The sequence below is a fragment of the Phoenix dactylifera genome, chromosome 2, assembly GCF_009389715.1.
Source record: "Phoenix dactylifera cultivar Barhee BC4 chromosome 2, palm_55x_up_171113_PBpolish2nd_filt_p, whole genome shotgun sequence".
NCBI classification, from domain to species: Eukaryota; Viridiplantae; Streptophyta; class Magnoliopsida; order Arecales; family Arecaceae; genus Phoenix; species Phoenix dactylifera.
The window spans coordinates 22,987,109-23,003,630 of NC_052393.1; the positions used below are offsets into that span (position 1 = coordinate 22,987,109).

The 16,522-nt window shown below is 38.3% G+C and overlaps 1 protein-coding gene across 1 annotated transcript; it reads right to left on the reverse strand.

Annotated features, from left to right (window-relative positions):
- Positions 1 to 578: 578 nt before the first annotated feature.
- On the reverse strand, positions 579 to 16,317 carry LOC103695463 (probable indole-3-pyruvate monooxygenase YUCCA10). The gene is made up of 4 exons (XM_039123690.1): positions 14,124 to 16,317; positions 11,328 to 11,887; positions 1,045 to 1,161; positions 579 to 945 (listed from the first exon to the last, which is right to left on the reverse strand). Exons 2-4 carry the CDS (start codon positions 11,799 to 11,801, stop codon positions 769 to 771), a joined length of 768 nt encoding a protein of 255 aa, XP_038979618.1. The 5' UTR covers positions 11,802 to 11,887; positions 14,124 to 16,317; the 3' UTR covers positions 579 to 768.
- Positions 16,318 to 16,522: the final 205 nt, after the last annotated feature.

The following is a 16,522-nucleotide window of genomic DNA, read 5'->3' on the forward strand; positions in this document are numbered from 1 at the left end:
TTCTATTTTACCTAGCTATAAGCTTATTGACATGTTGTATGTGCTATAGTTAATCAGAATTACTAGTGGCCAGTAAACTGTTAACCCTTGGGGTCTAATAATATGCGGACAGAATGATGGAAAACTTGGGAGGAGGAAAAAGGGGGAGAGATAGAACGCAACACTATAAAAAAAAAAAAAAAAAAATCTCTCCCTGTATTACATTAAATCAAACTAACCCGACATTTGCAAGCTCTAATACATGATCACTCAAAGATCAGACTGAGGAACTGTGAAAAGTTAACATCCATATCTATTTTCCAACTAACCTCACCACCATCTATGATCACATTATCATAATGTCCCATCCTAAATTATCCTACTCCCATGAAAACTCATAAGTCTATTACTGATTACAGCTCAAAATTATCTGCTAGAACTTGCATACTTCGAGAATTACCCAAACTCATTGAGTAATCAATCAACTAAAAACCGACCCTAATTCTAGATGCCATCCTGTTAGAAATTTGTATTTAAATATATTAAGGTACGCATTCAAGGAAGCAAAGTAAGAAAGAGGGGATAAGTCTACTATGGAGTTTTGAAAGTAATGTTTTGAGGTGTATAAATAGGCCATCTCAATATCATTGTAAGTATATAATTTATCAACTCAGAAATAGGTTCAGCCAATTGGGTCAAATTTATAATCCTTGATCAGCATAATAGACCATCTCAATATCATAGGCTATACTTAGAGCATCCAACATCACAACCTATTGGGTAGAATTATCAACCATGGTTAGCATAGTAGACCATCTTAATATCAGTGGCTATATTTAGAGCATCTATGGCCACACCATGTAGTCCTCCTCTTGTCAATCCAGCACGGAAACTGCCATATTTTCCTCTCCAATATGTTCGAATATTTTGATACATTCCAGCTTTCTTGTATGCATGAATGCCATCCTACAGAACAATATAATTAATAAGCATTTTAGCATATGAGTAGTAAATCAAGAAATGGTACAAATGTAATGTTTGGAGATAATGACAAAGTACTATTACCAGTAGAAAAGGATTTTCAACACCTTCCATGACTAAAATTATTGCTTCAAATTGATCTGTAGTACCATCCCAAAATGTTATCTCTTTGCCAGAGACACCCCTTATCACATGTGCAATCTTGATTATCACATATAAAGAAAATAATATGATTAGTTCATTTCATGACAACACATGGCAACTGTTACGAAGATAAATCAGACTAGTAAATATGTTCATGAATTCAAAGTTATTCGACATTTTCTAATTAACAGAATAGCTCATATAATCACGGTCATTACATGTGGTCTTTTCGGCACTTCTGATGTATTATTTTACTTTTTTTCTAATTAACAGAATAGCTCATATATTATAATCATGGTCATTACATGTGGTCTCAATTAATCTAACTACATATTTTAAATTCACACTCATCTATTAGTGCCTTTTCATTATAAAATTGATAATTTTAGTAATTTATTGAAAAAGTAAAATAATACATCAAAAGTGCCGAAAATGACATGCCAAATTAAGTGTCAGTAAATATTTTTAACAGATTACTTTCTTACTATTCTCATTTACTAAAACTATGTCTTTTTCCAAAATATGAGCTACCTATCAAACTTAAAAGTGATTTGCGTCAGTTTCATTAACAAGAGATAAAACTATCATTTAAAAATTATAATTATTCTACAATTATTCCCCCTAAAAAAGATGTTATAATTACTTTACAATATATAGTTAAGATCAAGGTTTGCTGTTTCGGTACCGGACTCCGTACCGGTTCCACACTAGTATTGTATCGGTACAATACGGTATCGGATCTTTTCAGCATAACGAGTGTCGATACACCATCCCTACCGGATACCGGTACCGAACCGATATGATATGGTATGTCTCGTACTGTTCGATTCGGGCTGGTAAGGCAAACAATGGTTAGGATCATTCAAACAATATAAGACGATGTATTACAAGTAATTTCTTATTATCCACATAGAGGTGCCATAAGGTATAGCTCATCTTAGCTTCACAAATTGGATTATTTAATCACAAAAATTCATAAATGGAAAGTATTGTTAATGATATCTATAATGCAATTTCAATAGTTTGACATTTTCTTGAATTAAAAACATATAAATTTTTATTAAGTACAATAGAAATTATAGGTAACTAAATTAAAGATACTCTTAATTTGTTTAGAAGGTAAAGTTATTGAAATATTGGTAAATAATAAGAAAATAGAGCACCAGCGACAATATACAGTAAATGTAATATGTAACTCACGGAGAAGCCTAAAATCTTCATTTATCCCCATTTTATCAACCTGTATTCTAACCTATAGTTTCTTATATTTTAAGCTGAACAACCTTAATTTGCCTATAAACTAGATTCGAGAGGGACCCTGGAGTGAAAAGAGAGGAGGAGAGGGGGTGCAGTTATCAGAAATAGAGATACTATGTTTCTACTTTATCACATGCAACTTGAAGATTTATTTGTGGATAGATATACAATTTATTTTGCAAATCCCAGCATTTTCTAGTATGCTGCTACATTCATAAAATCATACATAGAAACAATATAGCTGATATCTGTATAAGTTTCATAATTTCTTTCATAAATAATTGTTAACTTGAATACAAAAGCTACCATTACCTTTTATTTCCAAGTAATCAAAAAAAACATAATTATATTTTTTCTCAAAATCTAATATATTTATGAAATTCCCACTATAGAGAACAATATCATTGTCCAAGAAATGGCATTAGAATATATTTCTTTTAATCAATGAATTGTATTTTGAGTTAGACCAAACTCTACAGGTGCTTTGATTGAGCTATCAACTAGGGAGCTGTTCACAATTATCTATGTTTGGTTCTTTTCATGGCTTGGTAACATCTTGAACTAGCAAGAACCCAAGCTTCAGAATTACATAACTAGTTCTTGTTCGACTTTAGTTGATAAATTTAATATTTACATACATATACATAGACATATACATATAACAATATACATACACATGTTCTTATAGAACTTGTAATTTACTAGAAATATCTACTAAGTAATTGTAAGTATTCAATATATTATTTCATACAAAATGATTTATGAATTTTTTAATTTGGCCTTATTTTGATGCTTGAAATATCCATTAAACAACAACATTTTATCCATCAAATTAAGATCCTATGATTGCGATTAACTCAATGGATATATTTTCAAGAATCTAAGAGGACTTATGCTCTTGCAAACACCTTAAACAAGTTATTCATGAACCGCTGTTGTCAATATGAAATTTGTCAAATAGAGATTATTAATATCTCAATATGTATTCTGACATTATTTTTAAACCAATGATAACTAATTAATGGTGCGATCAAAATGAAAAGTCCTAGAAGCATATGGTGCATCAATTATATCATATTCCTACCACAAAAAAAGAATGGAATGTTGGAGAGTCAAGCTAACATTAAAAGCATATCCATCATTCTATTAACAAAAAGATGTGTGGTTTTAAGCAATTTTCATTTTCTTTTAGAAAGATTGGGCAAGCTCAATTACTTCCATTAAGATGATGAAATTAGATATGAAAAGAGGGAGCAAAGGAAAGGAGAGAAAGAGAAGAGTAGAGAAAAAAGAAAAGAAAAGAAAAATACATTGGATAAGGAAGGAGAGAAGATAAAGGAATGAAGCAAAAAGAGTTGATGAGAGGAAAAGGGTAGGAGCTTAAGTTTCTTTGCCAAGCTCCTCTAATCCAATTAGAGAACAAGAAAGAAATTAATATCATGGACTTGCCAGAAATCTCTTCGAACATGAGAAAAAATAATTATCATTCCCTCCATCCAAATAATCCTATAACAAATAGTAGCAAGAGAATTCCAACTAATTTTCAGACTCACTGTGATAGACAATCTCTATTGAGTCCAAATAAAGACCAGTTCTTGAAGAAATGATGCTGCCCCTATTCTACTAGAGAAGGATCTCCAAATTGTAAGAAAGCTTATAAGAATAAGTGTTCAGCCATCTCCTAATGTGTATTACAAAGCTTATACCTATCTGGAGCAACCCAATTACAATTTATTAAATTGTCATTATTGTTGAATAAGAAAACAAAGAAATGTTCTAACATTTTAGGATCACAGCATCCTAAACTAGAGGGAGCTTAATTAACTAATAGCCCTATGTGGTGGGAAAAGGTATTATTCCTTTACTATGGAAATAATTAGAATTATCTCTATTTAGTTCATCTGACCAATGGATTTCTTACAAGAGAAAAAAATAACTAAAATAGTTCAATATTAAAGGTCACATATGACGTGAGGCTTGTCTGGAGAGTACTGTGGATCAGACTGGAGTGAAAGCTGATGTCAATGTGGTAGGCTAATCATGAAGGGAGCAGATTGTTAAAGGTCATATGGGAGGTTTAGGCCCACGTAAAGCAAATAATGTGATCAAGAAATATTATATATACTCGAGCATAAAACCTCATGGATTAAGTTTTTGGATCAAATTGGGTTTTAACATGTATATCAAGGCTCCTTATGTTGGACTCTCGTCCTCCGTATTGAATCCCTTATGTAATCCAAGAGTTGTTATCTCTTGATGAGTGTTATCTTCTACCGTGCCCGAGAGAGGGTGTGAGATAAAAGAGGGGTCTCTTGATACTATGATTCAACAATGGTATCAAAGATAAGGGTAACGATCCCGTACATAACTCTTAAAGCGATGATGAGTACCAGTACTAGCGGATCTTATAATGGCAACATGTGGGCTAGTAGAGTGGAGTTTTGTAGCCATAGTGCGCCAAGTTGATGAAGTGGACTCGATGTAGTAGTGCTGAGTTTAAGCACAAGTTCAGACGTCGTTCTTCAATAGTCATGCTTATAGTGTAATGAGTGAACCCGAGTGTGGTGAAAAGCATGCGAGAGCATATGATGGTGCAGCGGAGAAGACACATGATGTGAACTTGAATTTGGTGTAACATAGCTTAAAAGCATGATTTCGCAGTTGGAGCACTACATGGAGCACATGAAGCACTCAAATGGAACTGGCTTAAGAGTAGTGGATCAGATGCAAGGGAGTGTTGATGAGGATGTGGGAAGAATTCAGATATCATGGTGAGATTATTAAGAATCCATGTATAAAAAGACAATCCTACATGAAATAGTAACGAAAAAGGTTTGATTTGCTAGTTGGGCCCAAAACTCATGCTTAAGCTTTTAGGCCAGCTTCGGTTTGAACATGTATCCCAAGTTCCTTGGGTTTTGATTCTGTGCGTCCCCAAAAGTATCAGACCCAAGGTCCGCAGTACCAGAACTGACACCTGTGCCAGTAGGCCAACGGTACAGTATGGTATGGTGTTGTGTCATGCCGTGCTATTCTTGCGCATAACGACAACGGAACCAGTGAGGGAGGGGGAGAGGGAGGAGAGAGAGGAAGAGAGAGAAAGAGAGGAGGGAGGGAGAGAGTGGGAGGCTGAGGTAGGGGGAGAGAGGGCTTTCAAAGCCCCTTCTCCTCTGCAACACTATAATAGGGATGGAGTCCCTGTTTCAAAATGAAATAGAGGCTTCAGCCTCTTTTTATAAATTTTTTTTTAAAGTGAAGTTAGCAAGCCCTATCAAAACCTCTATTTCATTTTGATATAGAAGCTCCACCCCTGTTATGGCGTTGTAAAAGAGAGGCGGCTTGGGAAGCCCTCTCTTGCCCCATCCCTCTGCTCTCTCTCTCTCCCACTCCATCGCCCTCTCCCTCTCTCTCTCTCTCTCTCTCTCTCTCTCTCTCTCTCTCTCTTTCTTTTTCTCTCCTTCTCCCTCTCCCCGTCACCTGCTTCTCGAACCGAGGGGCAAAACCGCCCCAAACTGGGTTATTCGGGTGGTACAGCCTTCCATTATCAAACTCTTATCTTCCCTACAAGCAATATCAGAGCCAAATTTGTAAAGATCCTTGGAGTTCCAAGCAATAAGGTGTTGATATTAGTGTCTTTTATGCAGAAAAATAAGACATATACTCAGATAGGATTTATAAAAGAGCACAAAATTATAGAAGTTTGATATAGCGTGGTTCTATAAGAGTGACTAGCTCTTGGACTAGAGCGATAACAATGGACTCTTAGAGTGGAGAGAAGTTATGATGGATGTGCGAACTCTTATGGAACAAGCTGCAAGATTGGCACAAGGTCTCAATGGAGTGTTCTTGTAGCATATTTATTGAAAGAGCAAACTTGTAACAGTAGTAAAGTGTGACCCCTGGATGGTAGATAGCTCTCGATTACAATAGTAATGTGGTAAACTTCTAAATTGATAGGGGCACAAAGCTTTTCTAGAAAGTAGTGTATCAACCTTGAGGGAGATGACATTGACGTCAGGCTCATAATGAAAGGTAGGATTCTTGAAAGTCAATTATAAGTTTGAGTTTTACAGAAGTCGTGGACTACACTTCAAAGGGTGTTGACATCAATTTGATAAGTTCACATATGAAGAGGGAGCTTGGTTACAGGTCAAGTATGAAAATAAATAATGTGAGAAAGAATGGTGAATGTATGGTTGGACAAAAACCTAATGAATAAGCTTTTATGTCAAGTTGATTATCAATGAGTATATTTAAAACCTCTTGTATTGGTCTCCAGTCTCCCTAATATTCAAATTCAACCACCTCTATCAAAATCCCATTGAACCTAATATTCTAAACTCATTCGCCATTTAGTAAGTTATTAATAGGAATACCTCTATGTTGTTGATAAGTGCTTCTTTCACATCATGGATCTCCCTAATTTTCTAGTGATTCTTGCTTGGCTCACTCAGTTCCTCCAATCTTTAACCAATGATCTTCGTGCTGATTTAGTTCAACCATATTCTTCCTCTTACTCCTATTCTATCTACTCCTTGTATTGGTTGTATTCTCATGGTTCTATTCTCTTTTGTTTTGTTAAAAGTATGTGAAAATGATTTACCTCAAAAAAAAAAAAAAAAACTTCTCTTATCACAAGAAGAAAAAAGTTTTCATGCGGCTAGCCATCAATAACAAAATCCTCATAGCAGACAATGTCATTAAAAGGAACTAGAATGCCCTCTTGGCTTGCCCCTTACTTCTGCAGCAAGAGGAAAGTATGGATCACTTATTCCTTGTTTATCCCTTCCTTTTGTCATTGTGGGAGCACTTCAGGTTGCATCTAAGCCATTCTTTATTCCTGACCTCTCAATCTAAAGTGTGAGTATCCTACAGACAACAGCTGGTCTGGAAGAATTCGAGAACTCATTGGGCTGTTATGGTAAAAATTACTTCTTGGTGTATATGAATGGAAAGCAATTTAACTTTGAAGTATTCAAGTTTGGATCAAAGAGTCAGGCGGAAAAAGGGGTGGAGCTCTCCGTTCCTGGTTCTTCTATAGTTGGACTCTCCGGAACCACAAAAATCCTTAGAATGATATTCCAACTTAGCACCTTTTAAGATTTTGCGAAGAGTTGCTCTTTTGAGAGCACAGTACAATGAAATTTGTAAGCTGTGTTCGGGGGGGGAGTTGTCTATTGTTGGCCTCTATGATAGAATCAATCGGGCGGGGCCTGAGAGGAAGTGGTTTACTCTGTGGCGGATGTCAGCGGTTCGAATCCACTTATCTTCAGCCCGTGAACTTAGCTGATACTATGATAGCACCCAATTTTTTTAATTCGGCAGTTCGATATATGATTTATCATTCATGGATGTTGATAAATCCTTCCATTTAATAGCACCTTAAGATGGTATAGTCTTAACATTAATGGCGAGGTTCAAACAAGGAAAGGCTTACGATAAATACCTAGGCACCCAGAGACGAGGAAGGGCATAGCAAGCAACAAAATGCTTTAGGGAGTTGAAGGCAACGCCCAATTCATTTCTACCAACGCAAAGATCAAATCTTAAAATACTCAGGTACACCTCCTTTTTGTTCATGCACGCTGTTAAACTATTGATAGGAGAGACCTGTGGGATGAATTTAGAAAAATGACTCTCTTCCCGCCCTTTCCTCAAAAAGCTTCTTAAAAGAGATTTGAATGCTGTTTTGTCACTCTCTTTTTTGAATTGAGGACTCCTAAATCAAATCTGGTCCCAGAGGCATCTCGAAAGAAAATATCTATTTTCTGAATTTGACGTTGAGATTGATGGCTGGCGTGCTTTACTTATTATTGACTGGTCCAAATTTGCCCCTCAATCAGATTTCGGTCTCCCTACCCTCTATGTTCACTTAATAGTGTATTTTAGCTTTGTTTTTATCTTCTGGTTTTCATTCACCTCCACTTTCTTTTTTTTTTATTTTTCTTTATCTTGGGCCCTTTTTACACTAAAAGTGATTTCATATTTTCTCAACCCCTTCTCTCAAGAAATAAAAGGGGATCACATGAGCCCATTATTCATCATGAGGGAACTATTTGCAAGTTTACTCAATTTTCATCATTATTGCAATGGATGCAATAATTGGTAAAAATAACAAATTTTGGAATGTTGAAGGAACCAATGGGAATATAGTAAGGAAACAATGGGCATGAGTCATGCACTGATGCTTAGCCCAAGCATTTATTGCTCATCCATTACAGAAAGGTGGTAATGGTTTTGAGCCATATCGAGATATACCTAGGTTTTTGTGTTGTTTTTGATTTTTTTTTCTTTTACAGTAGAAAATGCCCATAGGCAATGGGCCACACAATATGGAATGTCTTCTCCTATATACCAACAAGCCTACCAAGCTTAGTGAAGTTGAGATTTGAACCAACGCTTTTAGTAAGAACACTAAGAGACATGACCAACTTGGTAAGTTGGAACCTTCAAGTTGATTAATGGAGTGTCATAGAAGTACTTGTGGTACGATTAGCATAAAGCTTTCTAAAGTTATGTAAGCAATGTCTGCGGAACCATCCCCATAGCCTGGTTTTGAGTGTACTCAGCCATACCGACGCCGGATCGAGATGATTTTTGCCTTCACATCGAGAAACCAACAAGGAAGGGGGAGAGGGAGAAGGAAAAAGAGGAAAAAAAAGAGAATGAGGGGGGAGTGAGTGTGGTGGATGACTGGCGGAGGTCAGCGGTGAGTTGCGGAGGGCCGAAGCGGGACGCTAAGGGGTGGAGGAAGGGCTCCGCCCTCCGAGTCCCCTGATTCATTCGAAACAGGGGTCCCAGAGGGGCCCCTTTTTTACTTTTTTATTTTGAAGAATTTAAGTGAAGTCGGCAAGGGGGTTGCCGACTTCACTTAATTTTTTTAAAATAACTTTTTTAATTTTAGAAAAATTAATAAAGTCGGCAAGCAGGTCACCGACTTTACTTAAATTCTTCAAAATAAAAAAAGGCCCCTCTGGGACCCCAGTTTCGAACAAAATAAGGGAATCGAAGGGCGGAGCCCTTCCTCCGCCCCCTCTGCAGCCCTCCATCAGCCTCCGCTGGCCATCTGCCACCCTCCCTCTCTCTCTTTTTCTCTCTTCCATTCTCCCTCTCCCCTGCCCTCTCTGCTATGTCCGTAAAGAGCTAACATGAAACGGCATGGGGGCATAATGAATTGTGCTGCCGAGCAACTAATATGGGCCCTAGTACCGACACAGCGATCCTTGTATGCAAGAGAGTCTTTATATTGGGGAGGAGCTACCCACTATCATGTAGACCATTAAGAGAGTCTTGATATCTATTCTTGAAGCTCCATGACCAAGAAAAAGGGTTTGCAAAGAAATTACAAAAATTGTGACACTTCATTTCTCCAAAAGCTTTTTCCTCTCCATACTAATAAAAATGCGGACTACTTGACCTTTGACCATGGACCATGAGCCTACACCTTTATGTAACATTACTATTTCTAAACCAATTAGGCATTCTATATTATTTTAATAAATGTGCACTCCACTCCTATGAATTGAATTCTTACTTCAGAGAGACAAATAGGGGGACCGCATTAGCTACAAATAGGACTGTATTATTAGACCGGATCACAGTCATTTATTATTCCTCTCGCGTGATTACTGTCATTCAGGCTTTCTCTCACATGCATTGAACATGTTGACAGTAATATGCATTATGTTAAACTACCACAAGGATTGGACAAACTTAAGCCCTAACAATCACTAATCCAATCTGATATTCTTTTATTTAATTTAGAATTAGGACTGAATTTTTGGCACATTATTGTCATGGATCAATTATCAATGAAGAAAACCTTTTTCTTATTCAACCTAAAAGCTATTGAGATGTTTTAACCTAGCTATGCATGACCTTTGTTCTAATGTTACCAATTGGATCATGATTAAGCAAAAGTTTGTCGATTGAATGTATCATGTTGTAGTTCATTCTTGTAGTTGGCCCATCCCAACACATTTACCTTGCCAGAAAAGTCTTTCTAAAAACAGTGCTTCCAGAAAAGCATTGAATGATATGCTTAGGTAGTACCAAAATTTTTTGATAAAAGAAATTAAAGCATAGGACTTATGCATGTCATAATGTAACATATGGTTGCTTAGTTTTAGATGTGAAGTAGTATAACAGCAAAAAAAATCTAAAATTTGAAAAGAAAGAGTAAAAAACTGTAGACGAGAAAGTAGGGTCAAAGAGCAAAAGGGTTGTTCAATACAACCTTAATTTCACAAGTTCGTGTAGGGGGAAATGGGTGTTTATGATGACGCAACCTTATCAATGTCAAAGAAGCTAAAAGCATTAGACATGTCATTCATTTCCTTGGCCCCTTAACAAGATTATTCAAGATCACATTAGAAATACTATGCATACAACCATTGGACTTATCTACTCATCAAATAAGCACATATATCCTTTACTTTCCTTGAATACATTATCTCATCTTTTTACAATAGGAGAATATGATGATAGACTAGACCTCACTTAGAAAAAAATAATAAGCTAAAAACTGCCATATCAAAAAAAAATAAAAAACTATTCATATGTAACCCTTGCAACTCTTCTTGCACAGTTCATAACAGTTTTCAATATAATGGTTGTCGTCATGATATTGCTTAACAAAAAGACACTCATTCCTAGCACATCTCACTGAAGCACACAAAAGACCAAGTAAAAAGGAAGATGAGAGCAACATTTGAAGTTTACAAGCATGTCAAAGAATAGATATTCAGTAATAAAATATGACTAAAGCTTATCATCTCTGCCAATATTAACTTTTTTTTAAAAAGGAAAAGAAGAGAAAAGAATAGATTTATACAATCGCACAAATAACTATTTCAAGCAAATTCATTATGAAATCAAGAAATCAAAGCATAAGGAATACTATAAACAAACTGAATTATATTAATAAAACCATATAATGAACAATACTCTAATACAAATCTTCATACCGGGTTCCAAATTGCAATAGTTGGATTTGCCCCAAAAGTTGAAAGATTATGAGCAATCTCCGTCACATACGCCCCACTGCCGGCAACAAGAACCTTTTGTTCATTGTACCTTGCACCATTCCTATAGTTGTGGAAATGGACAATCTCCCCTGTAAAATTTTCAAGCCCAGGATGATCAGGGATCAAGCCTTTGCTATTATTCCCTGTAGCTAAGATAAGGAACCTAGCCTCATATGTGACCAACTCTCCTGTGTCGGTGTTAGAACCTTCTATCTTCCACTGCTTGGCCTCTTCATCAAACTTCATCGAGTGCACATTTTTCCCATATATAGGGTGTATCTTTAGAAGCCTCTCATACTCGTCTTGATAATATGTGATGTCTTTTCCTTGAAGAGAGGTGGCAGGGTGTGGCACCCCAGGTTGGGAGCAGAATAGCCTAAGGAGATCAAGTTTTATCCTATCATATGTCCACATCTTCCAAAAGGAAGTGCGGCAATCTTCCTTCTCGATGATGGTGAAAGGGATTGCAAGAAGGTTAAGCAACGCTGCAATGGAGAGACCTGCAAGACCAGCACCAATGATGAGAACCTCTTCCATGTTTCACCTATTCACCTTATTACCTCTAAATGATCACTTCTCTTTTTCTCCACTCCTAATCTCTCTTTCCTCTCCTCTCTCACTCTTTCTATCGAAATGTCTATACGGGGTGACTATTTCTTCCTTAATGGGTTTTAATGGAGAATAAAATATAGAGGATGTATATTAGCAAGAAGACTCTACCAATTGATAATAATTAATTGGAAATTTTAATGATTTACATATATAAAAGAGTTAAATGAACTGGGTTAGAGTTGATAGGAGAGTAATAATTAACTGCTCTAGGTTCATGCACCTTTTTGCTTTTAGCTATGTGGGGCGGTTATGCATTTATAAATGGTAATAATTGTGAAAATTACCCAATACACCTACTCAAATTAAGGTCAATTTTACTCACAACCCCTCATATTTATAAAGTTTCAATTAAATTCCTTAAGTGATTCAATGTGGTCCCGCCAGCCATCTCCATTTACCTGAGATCAAGGTTCACCATAACGGTACCAGTCAGCGTACCGATGGCGGCCCAAACCGGTACGTACCGGTCCCGTACCAGCCCCGTACCGATACCGCAGTCATACCAGCCAGTTTTTCAATAAAAACTTCCAGTATCGGATCCCACGCTGATCCGATACCGGTCCCAGCCCGGACCGATTCGTACCGGCCGGTACGGCATACCCTGCCTGAGATGATTGCATAATGTGATAGTCGTGTACATATTTAGGACTACAATACCCTTAACTAAGATAAGGGCTCAACGAAGGAGTTTGGTGGTTCTTGGCCCTGAAGGTTTAGGGGACAGCTACGAGAAAGGTGGCACGATAGCAACACTAATAATAGTAAAAAAAAAAAGAAATCTTAAAAATACAGAATCTTTAAAAGAAAAATCTCAAAAAATAGAGAAGTTGAAAGAAAAAAGAAGGCACGGATTCACCATTCACCATAACTGGTAAATCTAAGAAGTCGTTTGGTATGGGGCGATTATCCTAAGATCAAGGGTGATGTGGATGGAGGTGATGAGATCACCGCCTTTGGTTACACCACAATGATCCTATGTGGCAATGATTTCAAATCACTCCAATCCTCAAATCACCATCCAACCCAGTGATAGAATGCCCGTTCTTGAGGTCGGAAATTTAAAATCACCCCAGGACAGTGATTTTGGTGAAAGTTGAGGACAAAAATATCCTTCAGTCCAGCAGAAAAATTGGTATATCAAAATACCATTAATATATTATATATGATATTGTATTATATTGATATTATATATTGCATTATAATATATTATTAATCATATTATTGTCATATTATTATTCAATGATAATTTTAAATTATAGTAGAAATATATTATTGTACTTTATATTCTTATAATGAAAATATTTAATATATTACTTCTATTTACCTTATTTTCCTAATCAAAAGAATTATTAGTATTAAAAATGATATATTATAAGTATAAATAAAAGTATTAATTTTATAATAACAATTGATATACTTTATAGGATTAATAATATATTTTTATGGAATATATCAGAAGTAATTTTGGTATTATATAGTGAATGATCTTAGAATCCCATAGAATACCAAATAGGTTACTCATGGACTCATGGATATCCGAAAATCTTTAATTGCTGGAACATAGTATACCAAACGCAGTGATCTTAAATCATCAAAGATCAGATTATTCGGATATAAGGATCACCAGTGATCTAAGATCACCTCGATAATTCCATTTGGGTCAACAAATGCCACCTAAGTGGCTGCGTATGGTTGCATACAAAAGAACAGCAGCAGGCCATCTAGTTCGAATAATATCTTTCATGCGAAAGAATGATTGATCTTCTTTTGCAATGTCAACCATTTGATCGTGCCTCGCATAGATTGCAAAGCAATCCGAACTCTTTCTTTCATATGCCTGCACAGTCTTGAAGGGGCTATTGCACGATCCAATGGTTGACGTGAAAGAAAGTAAATCATTCTTTCGCAACAAAGATACAAGAATGCCTTTTAAGATTACCTCACCGTCAATAAAATAGCCATTTTTCGCTCATCAACGTAGCAAAACCCTCATCCAGGAATCATAACAGCCTCCTCATAAACCCAAAAGCACAAACAAAAAGAAGAATAGAAGCATGAAAGAAGAAATATAAAAGGAGAAAGAGAAAAGATATCAAGAAGCACAACAACACGGCAATTACCCACCTGGGAGAGCACCACCGTGGCCAGCAGCATGTGTACAAGCACGGCGATGGAGGGGCGCTCCCACATGCAGACGGAGTGGACCCAGTGGGCCAGCCCGGCGGCCTTGGAGAGGCACCCCACCACCCCGGCAGGGGATTCGAACCCTTGTTCCAACTTACTTCCACTTCGAGCCCCAGCCGGGCCGGCACGATCCGTACGGCCGTTCCCCGCAGCACATCCTGCTGGACCGTCCCCGGCGGCAGCATCGGGCTCCCGTACGCCTGGATCAGGCTCACCCACGACGCCAGCTCCAGCTTCCCCATCTTCTTCGTCTCCGCCTGCTGGACCGCCGGCAGTGGAAACATCTTCACCTACGGCGGTTCGCGTCTAGCATCCATAGCCGGATCTGGGCACTGTCGAAAACGGCGATGGTGAGGACGGTGTAGTGGGGGTCGAACACGGGTCGAACACGTCCCAGGCATACTGCTCCTTCCACGGCCACCAGGTGTTGAAGTTGTCGAGGATGGTGCAGGTGCGCGCGCCCCACTTGGGCCCGTACTTGAGCACCATGTACGCGGTCAGTGGAGCCGCAGGCCCCATCCATGGACACCTTCATCGGCACCAGGTTGTCCGCCGGCCGGACGCCCACCTCCGCCAGCCTGATAGGGCGGCTTCGGCAGCTGCTTCGAGGCCACCTCGTTCATCACATGGTTCCCTCCTTCCAGGCAGACCTACACGTGCACCTGCAGCCGCTCCGCGTCCCCGCCGGCCAGGTTCAGCCATCGCGATGGCGGCTCCGCCCAGTCATCCACCTTTCTTTCTAAACATGAAGCGGGTGCTCATGCAAGAACAGCAAATTACTTATTTTTAATCTTCTTTTAAAAACTCAAAGATCCAAACCAAATGATATATGGGTGGGAATGAAGACTAAATGAAAATTTTGGTGATTAAAGGTGGTTTTGAGTTCTAGTTTATTTGGAAAGTTGAATGAACTTTCCAGGTAAAAGATTGAATAAAAGTCTATATTTGTTAATAGAAAAAATTACAGAGATATTCCTTCACGATTGGGTTCCAAATTTGTAAAAATTTCAATTATCCATTGCAATGTAGCTCAGCCATCTATTTGTCTCCTAACACCATTAACGAAAAATAAAAAATGACCATAATACTTTGTCTTTCATAGGGGCTACAAATGGAAGAAATTGTTTCAACTGTAATTGTTGTTGAGAAGGACACGAGGTGAGGATTTGGGAGAGAGGTGGAAAAGAGTTGAAGGCCTTGCAACTCCGGTGGACGATGGTGCCGCCTAATACGAGAGAGAGAGAGAGAGAGAGAGAGAGAGAGAATGGTTGAGAGAGAGAGAGAAAATGAGAGAGTCGGAGACAGAAAACAGAGAGAAAAGAATAGGGCTCCTAATATAGTTTAGTCGAGGGAAGAAGATGGAGAGGAAATGGGAGAAAGGAGAGCTCCCGAGAACCATGGTGGTGGTGGGTGGAAGTTGGGGGACCGGCAATCGATTAGCGGCAGCATGCAATGATGGGCAGCCGCGGAAAGAGAAAATGAAGAAGAAACAAGGCTCCAGAACCCCAACCATCTAACTTCCCCAATCTCATGGCAATACTATGCCTACCCAAGGCTTTCAAGAAGACCATCCCCTCCGGCCCTATAATATTTTTTTGAACTCAATACCATTGGTAACAATCTAAAATCTCATCCAAAATAACTAGTCGAAAGATATTATTTAAATTTCTTGATCCTATATAAATACCCAAATTTATTCAGCGAATAATCGATTTAGAACTAAACACGCACCCGCACTGGTCCTCACATCAACTATCTCCTTAACTAAACCCTCTTCCATGCTAAAATTTCAACAATACTATCCTCAACCTCACCAACCTTCGCTACCTCTATGAGCTCGGCGTCAACAACAATAACATGTCTAGCCCTCTATGGTGCAAAACATACATCACAACTTCGTCTTCATTCCAAAAGACCCTCTCACTCTCTTAGCCTCATCTATCAACGACTCTAGTACAACTCCTCTTTGGTCCCATCTCTCTACCCCAACCACTTCTGTAACTCTCCCTTTCTCATCACCAAACATCTTGTAACCAGTTTCAATCGCTTCTTAGCCATCCTCCACAGCCACCACCTCCCCATTGCCACTAATCCAAAATGCGACAATCTCCACATGAGTGTCCCCATTAGCAGGGCGCATTGGGAGGAGCGGCATGTTGCCTGCCTCCCCCTTCTCCGTTGTCCTCTGTCACTTCCCCTTCTCCCCCATGCCCAAGCCCTCCTCCCCCGCGTGCGCTCTCAATCCCCAGTTCATCCCCGATCGATTCTCCTTCACCATGTCCGAGGTTGAGGGCTTCAGATTCTAGCCGGCGAGCTTCGACTGCTTTCACCCTAGATCC

Bases quoted from the DNA above. Each gene is read 5' to 3' on its own strand.
- LOC103695463 (XM_039123690.1), bottom strand. From the start codon at position 11,801: ATGTGGACATATGATAGGATAAAACTTGATCTCCTTAGGCTATTCTGC. The intron at 1,162-11,327 runs GTATGAAGATTT...GTGATAATCAAG, and splicing joins CTATTGCAATTTGGAACCCG to ATTGCACATGTGATAAGGGG. The intron at 946-1,044 runs GTAATAGTACTT...ATTGTTCTGTAG, and splicing joins TTGAAAATCCTTTTCTACTG to GATGGCATTCATGCATACAA.